At 37.8% G+C, this 19,047-nt stretch overlaps 1 protein-coding gene across 1 annotated transcript in view; it reads right to left on the reverse strand.

The window, feature by feature from the left end:
- Positions 1–19,047, reverse strand: part of SRBD1 (S1 RNA binding domain 1) — a 125,439-nt gene that overhangs the window by 76,985 nt on the left and 29,407 nt on the right. Inside the window, exons 14-16 of the mRNA XM_061475325.1 lie at positions 18,015–18,172; positions 16,765–16,855; positions 15,596–15,703 (exon numbers count right to left, since the gene is read on the reverse strand). Of these exons, the coding sequence (XP_061331309.1) occupies positions 15,596–15,703; positions 16,765–16,855; positions 18,015–18,172 (357 nt within the window). The remainder of the gene's footprint in view (positions 1–15,595; positions 15,704–16,764; positions 16,856–18,014; positions 18,173–19,047) is intronic.

Consider the following 19,047-nt stretch of genomic DNA (forward strand, 5'->3'; position numbering starts at 1 on the left):
TGCTGTATTTGTTTTCTCCCTTCTTTTAAAAGGGAATAATTTATTCCCTCGGGTTGTGACAGATCCACATGGGAGACTTTCCATGAGTAATATCACTAGAACTGGCATAAACATATGGTGAAAGACCACTTCATTTAAAACATGTTTTTCATCCAGTTACAAACACTTCTCCTGGACTCAAGCTTTTTATGCTTAATTTCATTTTAACCACATTAGCCCTCTTTTTGACCCCCCATTTTATAATGGGAAAATGTCTTGGAAGCATTTGATAAGTTGCAGATCACTGTTAAGACATAAAACAAAGACATTAACGAAAGTAAAATAGTTGCTCATCATTTACAAATACAACTAAGTTGTTTTCTCTAAAAGATGACCAATTTGCAGCAGGAAGTTAATATGCAGTTTTTTCTTGGAATGCAAATAAGTAAGTTGATAAATCCATTGACAGCCCAACTTCCACCCAAAACCAAAGCCCTAGGATGGAAGACTGATTTCCTCCTTCCCCCAATCAAAACTTTTCTCTCCTCATCACACAAGTTACTTCAAAATGAGAGCAAATTATGTCAAAGCTTTCCTGTCAATTCATATTTGGATAGCAAGAAAGGAAAGTAATGCTGGAACTCAACTGAAGGATCTTCTAGCGAGCACTGCACAGAAAGCACAGATGATCAAAACCAGCACCTGCAAATGGCCAGTAGAGTCTACAGTTACTCTATGACATGGGCAATGGGGATCTACCACATACCTACTTCTCTGGATGGGTCATTAGATTCTTATGTGTGGATTCTGCAAGACCAGCCAGCAATGAAGAGCAAGGGTCTTGAAATGATGCTTTCAGCTTTTGGAAACTGTTCAATGCCACTGAATCACAGCAGTTGAAAAGCACCTGTGGAGACTGACTGGTCTAACACCCTTGCTCAAAGCAGGGTCAACCAAAACAAGTTGCTCAGGGCTGTGTCCACTCAGGTTTCAACTATTTCCATGAATGGAGACTCCAAAACGTACTACGTGTTAACAGGACTACTTGGCTTCTCTGTAGCTGAGAAATGAGGTTGCGATAATATTAAACTGAGGTTCAGACTCTTTAAAAACCCAAACCAGTTCAGAAATGAATGGAAACGTGTACCCTGCTGATTGCAGCAGTTAACAGTAGGCCCACTTAATTCCAAGTGTCTGATGTTAAACTGTTAAGATATTCTTGCAGTTGATAACTAATAGCTGTTACCTAAAAACAAACCAAACATCAAACTAAAAACTCCCAACTACTTGGAGAAGAGGAGACAATACAATATTAATAATTGTCCAAATGAGAACACGAGTCTATCTGCTAGAGACTCCATGGCAGTGCAGCGGTGAAGAGCCCAGAGGCGCTCTGGCTGATGCAGTCAAATCCTACAGGGGGTTATAGAGAACATATGCCAGGGTGGGAGATGCAGCACCCTTTAATATGGCAGAGCATCTTCTGCCCTAAGGCACTCCTCAGCTCTGCTGGCTAGTGCGGGAGGTGGCAGAGCCAAGCCTCATCCTCAGCCTGCCCCTGGTAGACAGGCCTGGACTGTCGCTGCTGTCAGCATCTCCACGGCCCTGAGCCAGAGTACACTCACATTCACACACCGTCATCGCATGCAACAACAGATCTGCGCTGGTCCATTCCAGGGCATTTACTGGTCAGGTTACTAATACCACAGACTGACATGACATGGATTTGGGTTTAATCGAACCCCGAGAACCAGAACAAACAGATTTCACAAGCTCCAAGCCTTAGCTTCCTTTGAAGTTCAGAAAAGCTCACATCACCATCATCACAAGCACCATGTGATTTGTGCAATTTAATTACATCAACCGTGGCATAGTGAAGAAGAAGAAACCCCAATCTTATATGTATCATAATTCTCAACGGAAACTAACTTAAAATGCCTTATAAACAAGGAGTAGACATGAACTTAAACCATGCATATTCCATTAGAATTTTGACATGAGACCTGTTTTAATCACTGAAAGCTTCAACTTGCATCAAATGCAAAAACTGGTATTTCAGATGACACAAAGACAATTCACATAAAGGAAGCATCGCCAAAGCACATTGTACTAATTGCAAATTTTAGTTTAGCACAACCTAATATTAGCCACAACTCAGCCTGGCTTCATAATGCTGGTATTTAAGGTCAACTAAAAAATAATCAACTATATACTCGGATTTGCACATTAAATAAAACATATTTACAGAAACTACAGTAAGCAGCATTTAATCTGCATCTTCGCTTTATAAAAACCTGGGAGAAATGCCCTACAGACCATAAAACTGAAGAGAATCTGCTTTGAATTAGATGCCACCAGTTTTTAATTCTTACTTAGGACCAGAACAACCCTTTTACTCAAACCCCTCTCTCGGTCAGAAAACATTAACTCCTGATAATGTCAGAAGTCCAGCAACCTACAACCTACTGTAACAGCTTTATCAAAAAGCGGCCAATGGAAGGAAACATCATTTCCCCTAAATTTCACTGCTAACAATGATCAGCAGCACGGCCTTTCCAAGGAGGAGTCCTCTCCAGAATGCCAGAAGGTCATTAGGCAGTTTCTGTAAGGAGAAAGCTATGACTGAGGAGGTACCGAGTGAGCAGCTGTGGATAGGCAGGTAAAGGAGGCAGCAGGATGCTTGCAAAGCCAGCCAGGGTATATACAGGAGTGGAGAAAAACAAGGGGAATAGAGAAGGACAGACATAAGCATTCCTTTAAAAGGAATGAAACATTCCTCTAAAATTCTATGGTTTTGTCGCTAGCTAAAGAAATGGGATATATTAAAAGGATACTATATCATGATTTCAAAACTATTTCATTTTAAAACATTCAAATTGACAACGTCTCTTCCTATTTATTCTTATAGCAGAAGATTAGAGCTAACATTTCCTTCAGCAGGGAGATAATCACTGAGAACTAACACAGGAATATCCAGTTTGATTTACTTAAAAATGACAAACTAACTTCTAGGGAAAAAAATAAAGAAAGAAAAAAAAAGAAGAAAAAACCTTTTATAACAAAATGACAACACAACTTTTAGCAGTGATTTTTACACTGTGAGAAAAAAAACAGACCAGAACAAGTAATAAATGCATCACTGATTTTTACTGAAAGCCAACTTCCAAAGTATATTTACAGTACAATGTTATAACGCTGACAAGAGAAGCGCCCATGGAGGACGCACGTCGAAACTGTTTCCTTGAAACATTTATGTCAAATTCAAATGTCAAAACGTATTTTAGCCAAATGTTAGTTCTAGTTCAAACCAATAAAAGAACTGAACAGGCAGTAGGCATGTTGCCTTAGCTGCCAAAGATGTTTAACAAAATATAAAGTAGGTTTGAGAGGGAAGTTTAACGTGAAACACCAATTCAATGTTAGCAATAACTGCACATAGATGGTCATCTTCCCCCCACCACCTCCAGGCTTTTTATTTATAAAGCTCCACAGACAACTGAGCTACTTGAACAGTATTTGATGTTACATAAAAGAATTTGACACAGAAACTGTGATATTACTTCCAGTTGGAAAAAGGATTCAAGTGAAAACATCGTTTCCATGTGAGCAACACATTTGTTTTCAGGAACGTTGTGTTTCTGAAGGCAAGGAAAATAACTAATGTACGGAACTGCTAAATGGGTATGATTACATTCACAACTGCACATGTAGCCACCAAAGAAACACAAATCTCCCAAAACTGAAAAAGAACAGGAAAAGCTGCACCACTCTCAGCCCTTTCCCCTCCCCTTGCCCACTGTTCCCAGTTGTTGATGCTAAAATGGTCTGGTATAGAAGGTTCTTCACATAGCTTGGGCTTTTTGATATCTCCCTTTCAGAAGTACTCTTCCTCGCTTGTGTAACACCCACCACAACAAATGGATCATTTCTTCTTCCCTCCACTTACTCATCATTGACAAAACTGCTAGGATCCAGTTATAAAAACGAATTATCCTCAATAGGTACCTTCAGTTTAAAACCACCTGACACTGCAGTCGTCTGAATGTAATCCCTTTTCAAGCTGAAATAACCTACTCAAAGGCCCTTTGAGACACACAGCACATCTATATTCTCTGCCTCTCAAGCCCTGAAAACATCGTAAGTATGCTGAAGTATCTCCCGGTGCTGTGGCTTCTTTCAGTGTCATTCGTGAAGCTTTTAAGACTGCCATAAACTGTGTTGGTAAGAAAAGTTAAATGAGTCCAGGCAAGCACAGGCCCTGGTGTCAGTATCACACAAAAGTACTGCAAGTGAAGGTGCAACATGGGTAGCACTCACCGCCTGCACTGCCAAGAGCTGCTAAGAGCTGGCAGCCTGAGATCGGGAACAGAAATGACAATTTTATGTAGCTGCAAAGGCAAAGAGCCCTTGCTTTACTGCTACAGACACTTTGTACTTGCTTTTCAGTCGTGGAAGACTCTCAGCCTATCAGATACCTAGAAGCAATTAGTTTAATTTTCAAATCTCCCGAAAATCTAAGCCAATTTGTGGTGTTTTTTGGTTTTGGGGATTTTTTTTTTTCCATCAGGATGTGTACTACTTGTTTCCTGTTACCGGGGGAATTTGTTATCAGCTGCACAAGTGGCAATTTCCCAGGCTTTACTACTCAAAACAAACCTGAGTGTATTTTCAGAGGGCTACTTCTACACAGACTTCGGATTTGCACACAAACTTCCATTTTTACCAGATCTCAGCAGTATTGATACTTCAGAGAATAAAGAAACGTTTCCCCACTAACAACAGCATTTATGCATACGCTCACTCCTTCATTTTCTTAAACATTTCTGATTATTTAGAAATAGATGCAGCCCACACACATACACTAACAGAGATCTAGGATGAAGAATTTCATCCCGAACGTAACTCTCTGCCAGTTAAACGCCACTGAAATTAAGGTATCTAAAGAAGAGTGCTAGACAGCATAATGCAAAATGTACTAATGTCTAACCACCTAACCTAGCCTCCTGCTATCAGCATCAACAACAATAACACAGTAAGTTTAAATAGATAAATAAATCTGTGCATCACATCTCAATAATAAAGGAAGCCCAGTAAGAGCTGAAGTGCAGAACACCAAATGTGGTTTCATAAATGAAGATTGGCAGAATCTCAACTTAAGTAAAAAACACATTACTGGCAACCTTACACAAATGGAAAAATGCTTACTTCCCCATTAGGTTCCTACAAGAATGTCTACTTGAAGACAAAACATTATCCAAACATACAACCAGGTCAGACTGTGCAATACCAGTCAGTCCTAGTATCTCACAAATCAGAGGATACATCTTGTATTTATATGATTTTAATCTGGATGCCCCTGGAATTAATCACACTGTATTTGGATCCTTCCACTTAAATTAACCAGTGAGGATTCCACAAAGAATTCCTGCTGGTGAGCCTAAGCAAATTTTCTCTATCTTTTCTGGTGAAAATTTATCAATTGCCACAGCTACTTCATAACATCACTTAAAACACACAAACATATTTTTCTGATGTCTCTTTAGGATTAAGTGGATAATAGGGTATTACCCCAAACATCACAAACATCACTTCTTTTAGAAAGACAATATCGACACAAAACAAATTAACATTTTAATGGCTTTAGTTTACATTCACTTTGCAGTATCAAAGATCTTGTTAGCATGGTGATACCATACTAGTGTGGAGCCATGCTATTTCATCTCAGGCAATGGGTAAGGGCAAGCAGTGTAAAATGCACAGATGTCGGTAACAAGGACCGCACTGCAAGTTTCCATAATCAAAGTTCTTCAAATACAAACGAAAGGGAGGACATCCTATGCACAATTTCACCTATTTTAAATACGAAGTTCCTAGATGTTCCTATATTTTGTTATTTTCAGGTCCAAACCCGGTAGTTTTCAACCTGTGGTTCACAGGCTTCTTTCCAGGAATTCACAAACAACACAGAAGAAACCATTCAACTGTCAGTCTCCCAGAATTTTACATTGCAGTTTACCTGAAAACCTGAGCTTTTCTCACTTGAGATCAGTATCACTACCAAGTTTGGAATATTTAAGCCTCCTACGACTGAACCTTCACAATCCTAGCTCATACAGAGCATGGCTCATTTTCTTCATGCAGTGGCTCACACTAATTGACCAAAAGCCAACTTTCTATGCTTTATGATGAATAGACAGCATTTTAAAACATACTCTGGAGTTACATGGAACAAACTTACTTCAGTTCACTCCAGCTAAAAAAAGAATAAATAATAAAATTAATAAATGTAGTATTGGGAAAAGGCTCAGATACAGCTGTTGAAAGTTTGTCTCCAATGCTCAGTGTGAGAAGCAGTAATATGTCATTAGGTCACATTTTTCAGCTGAAGTCCAAACCTCAGTTTTAAGCTCTGACTGTACACTATTCATGTTCACAAATCATTAGGGGAGTGAACAGGAGAAGGAACTGTTCTCTTGATATAACCTGCTGCATTGAAAAGACAAGGAATGCACAAGCTCAACTGAACTCAAAGCTCTACAAAGTTCCCATAGACTGTACATCGATGCCTCTGTCTAGAGGAAGTGCCTTGAAAGTGCCCAGTCCTTTACTCCCTGACTGCACCCTCATTCATTCTGCAGCACCAGCTACCCGGTTCCTCAGGCTCCTTGCATTCCTCAAGCTATCCCTAGACCATGGCCACCACTCAGACACCTCTCAACAAAAGGCTCCTTGCTTTCTTTTGCCAAGTGCAAGATGGCACACACACTGCAGAGACAGCATGCAACATTTCAGATATAGGCAACCACTTGAAAGTTTCACCCTCCAGCATCACTGCTGATAATCACATTGTGTGAGCAAGTCAACACCTATCACAAGGAAGGGTGGTTTGGTGACCCTTCAGAGAAAAAAAAAGGATGGCAGACCACATCAGAAATCCAATTCTGGGAGAAGTGGATATGTTGTAAGATTGCCTTATGCTCATTCCACTAAAGATCTTCCTGGAAGTCTTCCCTTTAAATTAAACCAGTAAGAACCTTGGGGAGTTGACCAAATGGCACAGAAAAACTTCAAAAGTTTTAACTATATTAAACAATAACATAAATCATTTCAGTCCAAAATGAAAAGCTTTATATTTAGCCTATTACGTGCCCCACCCCCTCAAAAATATCAGACACCTAAATGAAGTAGCTTAGTTTCATTGTAGCAATCTAGCAAATCTAAGATCTAATCCTTTTTCTTTAAATCTATTAAATCCTTCTTCATTTCCAAGCTTTGGAAGTAGCCTTTAACAATATAGACTTTAGGCCAGAGTAATTTTTGGTGTCATCATAGAAAGCTCTTAAGAACAGAGAGAGCATTGCAAACAGACCAGTATAAAATGTTAAGTGATAAAAGCAGTGTTTTAAAGACCGAGTCAAACACCCCCCAAAAATAAATCCCCTACTCACAGTTTAGTTTCAGTAGTTCTATACTGAACATGAAAATCACTGCTATAAGTATTTGGTACAAATCTAATTTCAAGTGAGTTTTAAGAACAAAATGCCCAGTCTTGTGCTATGAATATGCCCTATATAATGCACACATTCCAAGACTGCTCCCAGAGGACGTGATGGGGACACTGTGCCGCTCTTGTTCTTTGCGTAACCTTTGCCTCTCAGTAACCTTTTATCTTTCCAACACGTTGTTCTTTTGTGCTTCTAACCATTTTTGGATGGTTCTCCCTTCTCACCTGACTTCTGTTGTACTGCAATACCAGATGTCTTCTAACTGATTATCTTAAAAGAAAAGATGAGTTTCATTTATCTGAAAACAACAGAAGATCTACCAGAAAACAGCCTGTGTACAAATCACCACAAGATTAAAAATAGAGAAGTCATTTTGCTATCTTAAATCTAAGTGACTTCTCTGTTAAAAAACAAAGTGGGAGGAATTATTGTGATCACTTTCTCAAAATCGCTATCCGATTTGCAAGAGTATATTTGAGAAGAGTATATTTCTAACCAAAGAGTATGCACAGTTGTCCATGAACAAGTCACATGCATAATAACTTTTCATCCTAAAATCTTCCCTAATTTTACAGGTTATTTTTTTTTTGTTTGCCTGTTTCGTATTCTTTAGAGGCCTGAAGGGATTTACATACTGAGAATACATAACTTTTAAAATCACTGCTTGATACTACTGTTATTATGATTTTCTCATAGAAAGAGAAAACTTAGAAGGGAAGTTGCATGAGTAACTTTTCACTCTTCCCCAAAACTGTTTTCCTATAAATTGCCCTGAACTCAAGCCAAATGACATGTCCTACTGCTCTGGAAAAAGACTTTTTCCTCAAGATTTAGATTTCTTTTGCTAGTTATATTTATTTCCTAACCCCTTGCCTTCACATTGCTGAAGTCTAGACTCCACATATGTATCTTACCCTTTTTCTGAACTTAAAGGAATTCATAATCCCTTAAAGCTACATTGACACACTCCCAATTAGTCCTTGTCCTCATCTTAAAAAACTGTGAAGCTATTTCTCTGAAACAGAATGTGAAGATGGCTCCAGAATTATGTCAAATGTATGGTTTATAAAGTTTTGGTTAAAAAGTTCCAAATTCATGCTAGACAAGCCTGAAGTTATCATCTCCTATTTCACCTGTCCCTCTCTAACCTCACTGCTCACCCCTTTCTTAACCTCAGAAAAGCATGGCTAGTGATGGTACTGGTATCTACAGTCAAGTCATAAAATAAGCAACAGAGATGGGGCAAAGGGGAATCCTTGTTTTCTCGGACTGCTTCAAAATCTAAGATGACTTCTGAATATAGCATGGGTTCAGTTCAACGTAGATACCAGTCTGTGGAGGCACCAAGAAGAAACATCGGATATGATTCTAAACACAGGCGCTTATTGCAGTCCATGCTGTGCTGAACAAGACTACTTACTACCTAAAGTTATCAATAATCAAGAGGAGGAGGAGGAGTAAGTCCCAGTGGAAAGTGAGGTTCCCATTTCCAGGCCTATCTCCTGCGAAACATATTAAAAAAACCCATTTTGTATTTGAAGTGTGCGCGATCATGAGCTCTTACTCAGCTGTGGTAAATAATCACAGCAGAGAGTAACTTTTAAGTAAGGGACAGAAGATGGTTTGACTGGAAATCGCTGCATAACTTTAAATATTTTTATTAACCATATCCCCTTCACTCACATTTGAAACCTGTTTTTTCCTCAAATTATTTCTTCATTGCTCAGGACTTCTCATGATTCCACTAGAGCTTGAAAGAGACGAAAGCAGAACAAAGGTTCTTCAGCGCACATTTTAGACGTGTGCATTGTTTCCACCGAATATGTATTCCTTTTGCCAAAACATTCCAAACTACTTTCTATCTTCTGTTATCAGGCATCTCATGACCTAAGGTGTGTAGGTGTTCGTACATAAATGTGTCATCAATAGAGTTATATAGCTTAACAGACAAAACCAACAGCTTAAAGAAAATATAATCAAAAAGAAATAGGAATAAGGTTTCCCATATCCCTATTCCCCTTTGTACTCTCAACAGACTTGAAACAACTGCATTAATGCAGCAAGCAATAGCTTGTAAAAGGATGCAAACCAGCTGAAACATTTGACAGACAGTGTTAAATACCAGAGGATTCATATCAACCACTTTATTTGAAAAGGTGCTTTGATGTTGGCTATCTTTCATGTACCTCTTTCATGGCACATTAATAAGGAAAACTGAGATGGGGTAAATTAAGTCCCAAGGTCATATCTAGAGTTACAGCACTGTGGGTACCTGATGAAATACGGATTAATGCTGCATGAGCACTGAATAAATAAAACCACTTCTGTTAACCACTCAAACAAGTTTTACAAGTAGTTCTGAACTTTATTCGGCAACTAGACTTCAGACATCTTAATCCCCCCACACTGCTTTGAAACCTAATTATCATAATGTGAACCCGAATGTTAGGTCCCTTTCAAACTGCGAGTGCTATGAAGCAGAAAAGTAATGGGAATTAAGCTAGTGTAACATTAGAAACGTAGAGGCATGGAACTTGAAAGTGGCATTTGTTAAAGCTGAGCGAGTATAATGTAGATATTCAACAATATAAAACACACATTTAAATTGAAAAGGATATTTAAAGCATGTGCAGACACCTATAAAATACAAGCGGACCTAAAATCCTGCAGAACAAAACCATTTCCAAAACAATTTCTTGCCACCAAGGTCCAACTTCAAAAGGTATTAAACAGTCCTACTCCACCTCAGCAGAACATTTCTAAGTATTCTAAAGCAGACAATTTAAACATTAAAGAAAACCCAATGAGAACTTTAGAAGACATTACAGACTTTCCCCTATTTGTCACAGTACAGAAGTGTTTGAACTTAAACAGCAGTAAATTATTAATTACATTGCTTATAAAGTCTCAAGAGCAAGAAAAGGTTTTGCTGAAAGTGGCAGAAAAGGGTTTTGTATCAAGTTTAAAGCAAAGTATAACAGAAATTAAACACCCACCCACCTAAACAACAACAAAAAAAATTCACTTGCCTGGCTGCATGTTTTACTGCTTGTTGAAAACTATTAACAATTCATGATACCTATCAAACTTTCTTTTAAATATGAGCTGAAATACTTTATTCTCAGTGTGCATTAATGTAGGAAGCACATAAGAAGTCAGACCAACAAGAATGTTTGTATTGATGGTCCGTATGGTTTGATGAAACCACTGAGGCTGAAAGAACAACTGTGATTTTACTTCTCCCAATGTGATGATTGTCCTGCTCTAGCACAGTTCACCTGTCATTCAGATAGTTTTCATTGCCAAGCTGCCTTCAGCCAACAATAATCAAAGGAAACCAGTTGCAGTGATTGAAATATGAAATGAAATTCCTGAAATATTTTTTCAAGATTTCCATGTAATCCAAAAAGGCCAACGAAACCCTAAAAGTTCATCATCTGCCACGTTAACGCTGAACACACTGTTGTTTCATTTACATTGCTGGTCTTGTTAAAACAAATACACTTGTCTAAACCAGAACATCTGTTTTGGTTATAATACAACATATCTTTGGCAAGAACTCACAATAGAACTAACATAAATAATCAAGAATATTTATTGAACCTTGTAAAAAAAAAAAAGTATCAAAAACCAACCTGATTTGTAACAAGAAACCTGAAGACCAGATATGACTGTCTCTGGGCTCTAGTCCAGTCCTAATCTAAGTCAATAAACATAGCTCTAAGAGGGAAACTGCATGTAAAAAAAAAAAGGGAAAGAAAGTCCTGCAGTTATTTAGGTTGGATGTAGGTACCTGAAACCATGTTGGTTAGAAAAAAAAGCACTTAAAAATATTTGCTTTAAATCAAACTGTCAAACTGAGGCCAGACAGGTTTTAAAGCCACACGAAAAATCGTGCCATATGCCTCATTTCCTACTACTGTCTCCACTGGTACGTCTTCTCCTTGGAAAACTTCAGTAAAGATGTACGTAGTTTGTACTTGCCATTGTTGGAGCTTCATACTTTAATTGCTTGCTTTTCATATATTTATGAGCACCAAAACCAAAGCAGTTCCCAAATTAGATGTTATCAAATTAGATCAAATTATCATATTAGTTATCAAATTAGATCCAGATCACCACTGGCGCTGCCAGGAAAAAGCGGCAGGTTATAGTGGTAGGGGACTCTGAAAGGCACAGAGGCACCCATCTGTCAGCCTGACCCAGTCGCAAGGGAGGTGTCTTGCTACCAGGGGCTCGGATCAGGGATGCTGCAGAGAGGCTACATGGTCTAGTAAGTCCCACTGACTATTACCAACTTCTAGTCACCCATGTGGGTGCGAGTGACACTGACAGCAGTAGCCCAGAAAACATCAAGAAGGACTACAGAGCCCTGGGAGAGGTGGTTAGGGGCTCTAGAGCACAGATAGTGGTGACATGGTTTAGTGTGAGGTGTCCCCACCCATGGTAGGGAGTTGGAACTAAATGATCTTAAGGCCCTTTCCAACCCTAACGATTCTATGATTCTATGTTGTAATGTTTTTGAAAGAAACTGAAATTAAGAAATTAAGAAACTTTGGAAGTCTTGTTTGGTACTGATACAACTGAAATAGTTTGAAGTGAAAATCAGTTAATTTGATACTCGCCATGTAACTAAGAAAAAGGTGAAACTGTTCTCATTTAAGTAGTTAAGTAGCAGTTAAGTGCTTGGTAGATTTGGATACTGAAGCAACGTGATAACCTGATGCACCACTCTGAAGTTACTGTACATGACTTTAGTATCAGAAACTCAGCATATTCTGCACATACATGCAATCAATTAAGTGTTCAGCTGTTTATTATCATTAATATTTGAGCTCATCCTGTCCAGATTATTTGTGCATGCATCAACTGAACACTTTGGTTCTAAAATTACAGACCGTAATTGTCTCATTTCCCTGGAAATGCATGATCCAAGTTCCATATGATGAACTGGACATAAAAGTGAAAAGGTTTTTGTTTTTTATAATCATTTCTGATCCTATTCTCCCCTTCTAACAAAAAAAACCCCATAAGCAGTATCATATTGCAGGCTTTTTTTGTAAAGGAAGCTGAAGTCCATAGTACCTTTCTGAATGACAGCTTAAGAAGTTGATTGGGATTCTGGTTTTAAAGCACTATAAAACAACCCAGCTTCATCTGCCAAGCCACTCTACATTTGGACTCCTTCAAGGAAAAAGACTGTAAATGCAAATACAATTGGCAATTCTCTGAAACCTGCACCCAGCAACAAACTGAACTCTTTTGCTGGGCAAGGATTTCCACCTTAGTGCAGCTCAGTGCACAACTGGGACAAGCCTAGGATGTGGTATCATGTTAGATGCAACTGGCTATTCTGTTATAGTTTAAGTACTGGAGAAGTTTTGTTTTGTTCTTTTTTTTTTTGGGGGGGGGGGGGGGCCTGGGGTCTTCCTCCCCCAGTTTAAGCATATATTGATTTGTAAATCCATTTTTTTTTACTTATAACTGCGACCTGCTGACATGGATCTTCCTTAAAAATTAACTGTTGCAACATTAAACAAACCGTTTCTTAGAGATTTTAATTGAAAAACAATTTATAAGGATAACCTGATCCAAAAGCATACCATGGATTTCCACAGAATTGATTCACGTATATATACATATATACAACACATGTATACATACATATATACAACGCATTCATTTCCCCCTATCATGAACAAGTAACAATCAAGGGAAGACCTGGTACATGGAAACAGAAAAGGGTTTTGTGATCTGAGAGCACAAGCTCCAGGAGACTTTTTGTTTAATAAATAAAAAAGAGGATCATCAGAGCAAGTCATCTATCACAGCTCCCCTCAAAAGCTACAGCAGCTCTCATGCCTACTGTCACCTATTGCTCAAATGGTAAGTCTGTACTAATTGCTCCTTGTTTAGCAAGCATCATTTACTATTTTGAACTCAGAGTGACATAAATTCCAGGCATTTCATCAGACTATCAGAAGCAGGGGGTAGATGCATGGACTCATCATTCCTTTCAGTTACCAAGAACTACCAACTATATTAAGGAGAAAGTTTTCCGGAGCTAGAAAGGAAACAGAGGAAACTTGCAGAACTCAGCTAGGAAACCCCAGCACTGGATAATGCAATGAGATTCACATAAAAGTAGTTTAGCAGAAAGGGAAACATATGAACTCAGATCTTCAAGAAAGATGCTCAGTCAAGACTGTCAAAATACGAGGAGATACACTTGCAGTCCACCCAATGTGTAAACCCACATAAACGTGCACACAAACAGCAGTCTACAAAATTTAGTGCATCAAATGTCACCTATAGCATGCAGTAGCAACAAAGAAAGTCCAACATCACAATCCTGTGATTTTCACTTTCATATGCAGTGTTCTGCGTACCAATTCTGAAGTAGGAACCAGCCCCTCGCCATAAATGAGCACAGCACAAGAAGACACAAATACACACTGAAAGCAAAAATGCTTCTGATTATGCTAATTTTCACTTCCAGAAACTAATTTGGCACATTAAAAAAAACCTGCAGTTACATAATTTTCCTACAAATATAATGAGTTTGGGAAAAAAAAAGGTTAAAATAAATTGTCACTACTAAAAAAATAACCAACTTCATCACTTGACTGTTGCTTCAGAGCATTGATACTAATTCCTATTTCACAAGAGCTTTCAAGAATATCAATTTCAAGAATGTGGTGGCTCTACTGCCCCCCCAATATATAATACACAATATATAATGATAGTTACTTTGAAAAGTCTATAATCCTGAACTATAAACAGAAAGAAAATACTAGAGCAAAAGAGGGAAAAAACAGTGAGAAAACCATCCATCACAATATTATATAAATAACTTCTGTGTAAACTAGTTACTTACATTTTGTAGCATATGATCAATAAATAAATCACTTTTTCAGACAACGTGCTTACATCAACCTAATGGATTTTTAAACTATGAAGCAAACAACGGTGAAATTAAACATTTGCCCCAAAACCACACAGCACGAAGAGTTTTCCATTCTCTACAGTCATTGAAAATCTACCATTTTGAAAATGGATTCAGGAAAGAGGATGCTTGTTTTTCAGAAGCTTGATCAGCCTCTTTCCTTTACAAACAATTAAAATGAGAAAACCCTGCTACATCTCCTGGAATACAGAGGAGATTTAAGTATCAGATCTTGTGCAAATTTACTTAGAAATCTTAGAAACAAACAAGTGCAAGTAAAACCACAGCACAGGTTAGTAGGAATACTCCATTTGTTGACCATTTCTGTAAGATAACTTCCAAATCTCTGGAGAAAAGGCTGTATTGAATGTATATAGTAGTTTGAAGAGACAAAGGCTTCTTCAAAACTTTCGATAACTTATTTCAGTATGTTAAGCCAGTGAAAACTGAGAACTGCTGTTAAACTTCAGCACAAAAGATAAGCCAAGCTAGACCACCAAAAATGCTTTAAAAAGAAATAAAGGTGTTAATTTAAAACATATATAAAAAACCCCACCAACAAAACCCAACAAAACACCAAAAGAAACAAAAGCAGTTCTGCATGGGAGAAAGGAAAGTCATATAATACAGTTCCCATCAAAATCAAAGAGCAGAATAATTTAGTTTGAATTCAACAACCTAATGGATAAAATCTTAAGTTTAGAGAGGATAAATACCTTCACTACTTTCTGCTAGGTATTAACAAACTATTTATTCCCATACCATTTAATACCCACAGGATTAGCAAGCATTCCAATACTGTAGTCAGACAACATAAGCTTTCTTACTTGCATTTAACTCTCATTCATCAAGAAATAAGCACACACTGCCGAAACAGGTCCTTGGCTGTTTGAGCTGCTACTCTCACACGCTTTCTTACAATGATAATAACAACACAAGTGAACCTCAGGAAGAAAAAATAAAATGCTTCAGTGGGTCTATCTTACTCACTCATGATAACTACTTTCATGCTCAAAGCCATTTCCCTTTGGCTTGAGAGATGGATGGTTCAAGCTTGACTCGAAGACAGACAAAAAGAAATGCTTCCAAAAATTGTATTTAAAAGTACCTGCTAAGTTAAAATCTGCTGTACAGATGAATATCCCAGCAAGCAAAGTGATCTTACCAGTAAACAACATCCAGTGGTGCAAAGTATTTCTTCATAATTAAGTCAGCAAAGTAAGCTTCTGTTTCTCTGCAGGCAGTGCCATTGCCAATCACGATAGTGCTACAGCTTTGCATGGGGTAAAAAAAATGAATAGTTATTATTACTTATTCTTTTAGATTTTTTCCACACATAGCACTCAATCCACAACAACCACCAATACATCTTATTTTATGTAACACAAGGCCTGGATACAATCAGAACCTATTCCTAGCAATAGCATATTGTGTTTATCATGTTTTCCATGTGACTGCTCAGGAGATGAGTCAACATTTTCACTCATTCAATGAAATTTAACAGTGGTAATATCTGCAGAAAAACAAAAAAATCATACTTCATATTCATAAAAGGAATGCAATGTTACTTACAATCCTCAAACCCTTTCACCTCATATTTCCCTCATCTGTTCTATGATTCAATGAAAAAGGGAAGAAGACCAAGCAATAAGCATCTTAATTCCTTAACAGGAACATCATATTTTGTAACAGCTTGCAAGGTCACTGCCTCTGACTGCCCCCACCACAGCCAGTCAGCCATCAAATCACCTTGTCTAAAGCCAATCTAAGACTTAAAACTGGACTGTGCGCTGTGGCAGTCCAGCAGCTGACCCAGTAGACCAGATGTCTGTCCACAGGGGATCCCAAAGTAGCTGAATACAATAACCTGTTAACCATGCTGCCCCTATTTGCAAGTCCATCTGGAGATCTATCTGAGCAGGATTTCCTTTGCTTAGTAAAACTTTTCTGAAAGCTAAAATGTGGCTTTTGGACCAGGGAAAGATTGATGAGTGGTTTAGGGGGGATATGAAGAGTGTGGCTAAACTTATGTCTTAGCTGAATGTTCATTTCTATTGCTAAAAATAAATGGATTGACAGAGCTTTACAGGGATACATTCATAGCATGCCGCCTTAGTCATAGCCATGGCTTGATTTTGTATGCTTCTAACATATACATAATGTAAAAGAACATTAGACTAAAAGAAAAAAAAGCCTTGAAGTTCATAAAAAAATTGAATAAGTCCAGTTAAATCAACTGAATTCTTATCCCACCCAAACCAAAGTATTGATATAGTAAAGATTTCCATTACATTTGGTAAGAGAGAGTAATAAATGGAAGTTTCTTTAGCATACTTGTATTGTAGCAGAAGCCTTTTTATCTTCTCAGCTTCACGAAATCCTTGGCCAGTATGCAAGTAAACAACATCAGTATGGAGTATCTGACCTAGAATAATGAAAGGCAAAGCCATTTGATAAAACACAAATATCCTAATGCTGTATCCTGAGGAACTAGTAAAGTTAATTTGATTATTCACAAAAAGAGCTTTTTAGTAACACATTTTCCCCTTTTATTTCTGATTCCAATGACAAGAAATGCATGGTGGGCAGAGGACAAAAATGCTTTGGCTGCCAAAGCAAAATGAGTTGATACATTTTCTAGTTCCCTAGGAACATATTCACATAACAAATAATCAGCATCTAGTCTTAGGAGGCAAATACGGTATATTACATTATGAAAGAGGAAAAACAGCAATTCACTGTAGAAGATTTATTGCTCTAGTCTAGGACATTTTACAGATCCAGTAAAGAGAGATGAAAATGAGGAATGCAGTCTCTAGCCTTGCAGTCCAGGAACTTAAGAACTCCAATGCCATCTCCTCTTGCCATCATCCCATCAATCCCATTTGGAAATAACTGTATTTACTGGTATCGATAGCTTATGGTGCAATGCAAGCTAACAGCAATTTACCTATTCATTTAACTATGGGTGGATATATTTTCAGACAAGAAGCAATGACAAATTCAAAGGAAAACAAACCATTTTTGCATGGGTCCAAAGAGGTGCGTATCCCTAGATGAGACTAGGATGAACTGGAAAGACTGCTTTCTTTATCTGTCTGAAAACTGAACTAGTAAGTTCTGCAAATACAATGTTTCTGACTTGCCACATTAACACACATGCTATTATACAAGAAGGGCTGATAAAGTGTCCAGATGTCCAAGATATTACCCATGAAAAGTTATAGAAAGTATTTAAATTCAAATTCTCTGTTAAACAATAAAAATGCCAGGTGTTCCCGTTGCCAACTACCGAGAGGCAAAATGATTTGAACCTGTATTCGAGAATGCAGAAGGGATTTTAAATTCTATTTCAGAGAGAACTAATAACACCAAAGGAGACACTGGAATCCAGGTGCCAGAAACTGAACCTTAAAAGCCTGAAAAAAGGAATTTGCATGACAGGATGCGTGGAAAACACTAAAGTCTTACCAAAACGAACAAAAAAATCAGTTTGATAAAGAAGTCTGTTGTGAAACTTTCCTTTCCTCTAAATGAATACACTTTTATCAGTCCTTTCAAAAATATCTGGAATTGAAACTTACTGGTTGGTGAAATAATTGCCAACTTGCAGCCATGTTTGTAGCCAGGATCGACTCCCATCAAAGTTCGGCCTCTCACAGGGCTGGTCAGAAGCAACTGCCGAAGATTCCTCCCAAACATCATCACAGACTCTTTCTCTGCATCAGATGTCAACTTTGACCTTAAAGGTATGAAAGCAAAAAACATTTTCCCCTCAGTTAGCTCTGAAATGCATTTTTGGATTGTTCCAAGTTGTAAGGCTTTTTGCAATCATGTTTTCATTACTACAATTAAATATTAGATTTCCAGTCAAGATTTTGATGTTTTTTTAAAAAGGATCAGCTATGTGATCATCTTATTGTAAATCAATATGAAAAGTATAATAGAAACACCTATAGGAATGTACACACACCAACAAACATTCAAATAAACGCAACTGTGAGCGAAGAATAGCTTCCCATAAAAATGCAAAGAAAACTAGATTTGAAGAAAAATCACTACCCAGCAATAAAAGGATCATCAGTTAGACTGAGAAGCACTAGAAAGAAACTGTAGGAGCCTATCCAATTAACTGCTAACACATGATGACTCATGAGGCATTTGATCCATGAATTCTATTTAACAGTCATCACAGAAGTTTGTAGACTTGAGCTCTTTCTAGGTTTCTGTTTCCTCAGAATCGAACTAGAAAGCTGAGGAGGACATGATGTTCCCTACCTTTTTTTTCCCCCCTTCATGTTCTTCAACAGAAGGAAAGGAATTAGTGCAGGAAGGATTGGCAAGAACACTTACTGCAGAATGTTACAAGAAAAGTCTTGCTGAGTGAAGGTGTACAAAATGCATTATTTCTTGTAAGATGCGGCCAGTAAGACAATGACTGATAAAGACAAGTATTTTTATCACAGTATGGCATTCTACATAAAAAAAGCAAAACTGAAAAAGCAATGGATTCACATATGTCCATCACCTAGCTGATTTTCTTTCTGTTCTTTTGCAGGTACTCAATGCCCTTTTCAGTTGCATTAGACTGGCAATAGCTACAATATTAGGCAAGCA

This window comes from Pezoporus flaviventris, unplaced genomic scaffold, assembly GCF_033815535.1.
Source record: "Pezoporus flaviventris isolate CSIRO_AGI_PZ_B2104156 unplaced genomic scaffold, CSIRO_AGI_Pfla_v1 ptg000083l, whole genome shotgun sequence".
Lineage (NCBI taxonomy): Eukaryota > Metazoa > Chordata > Aves > Psittaciformes > Psittacidae > Pezoporus > Pezoporus flaviventris.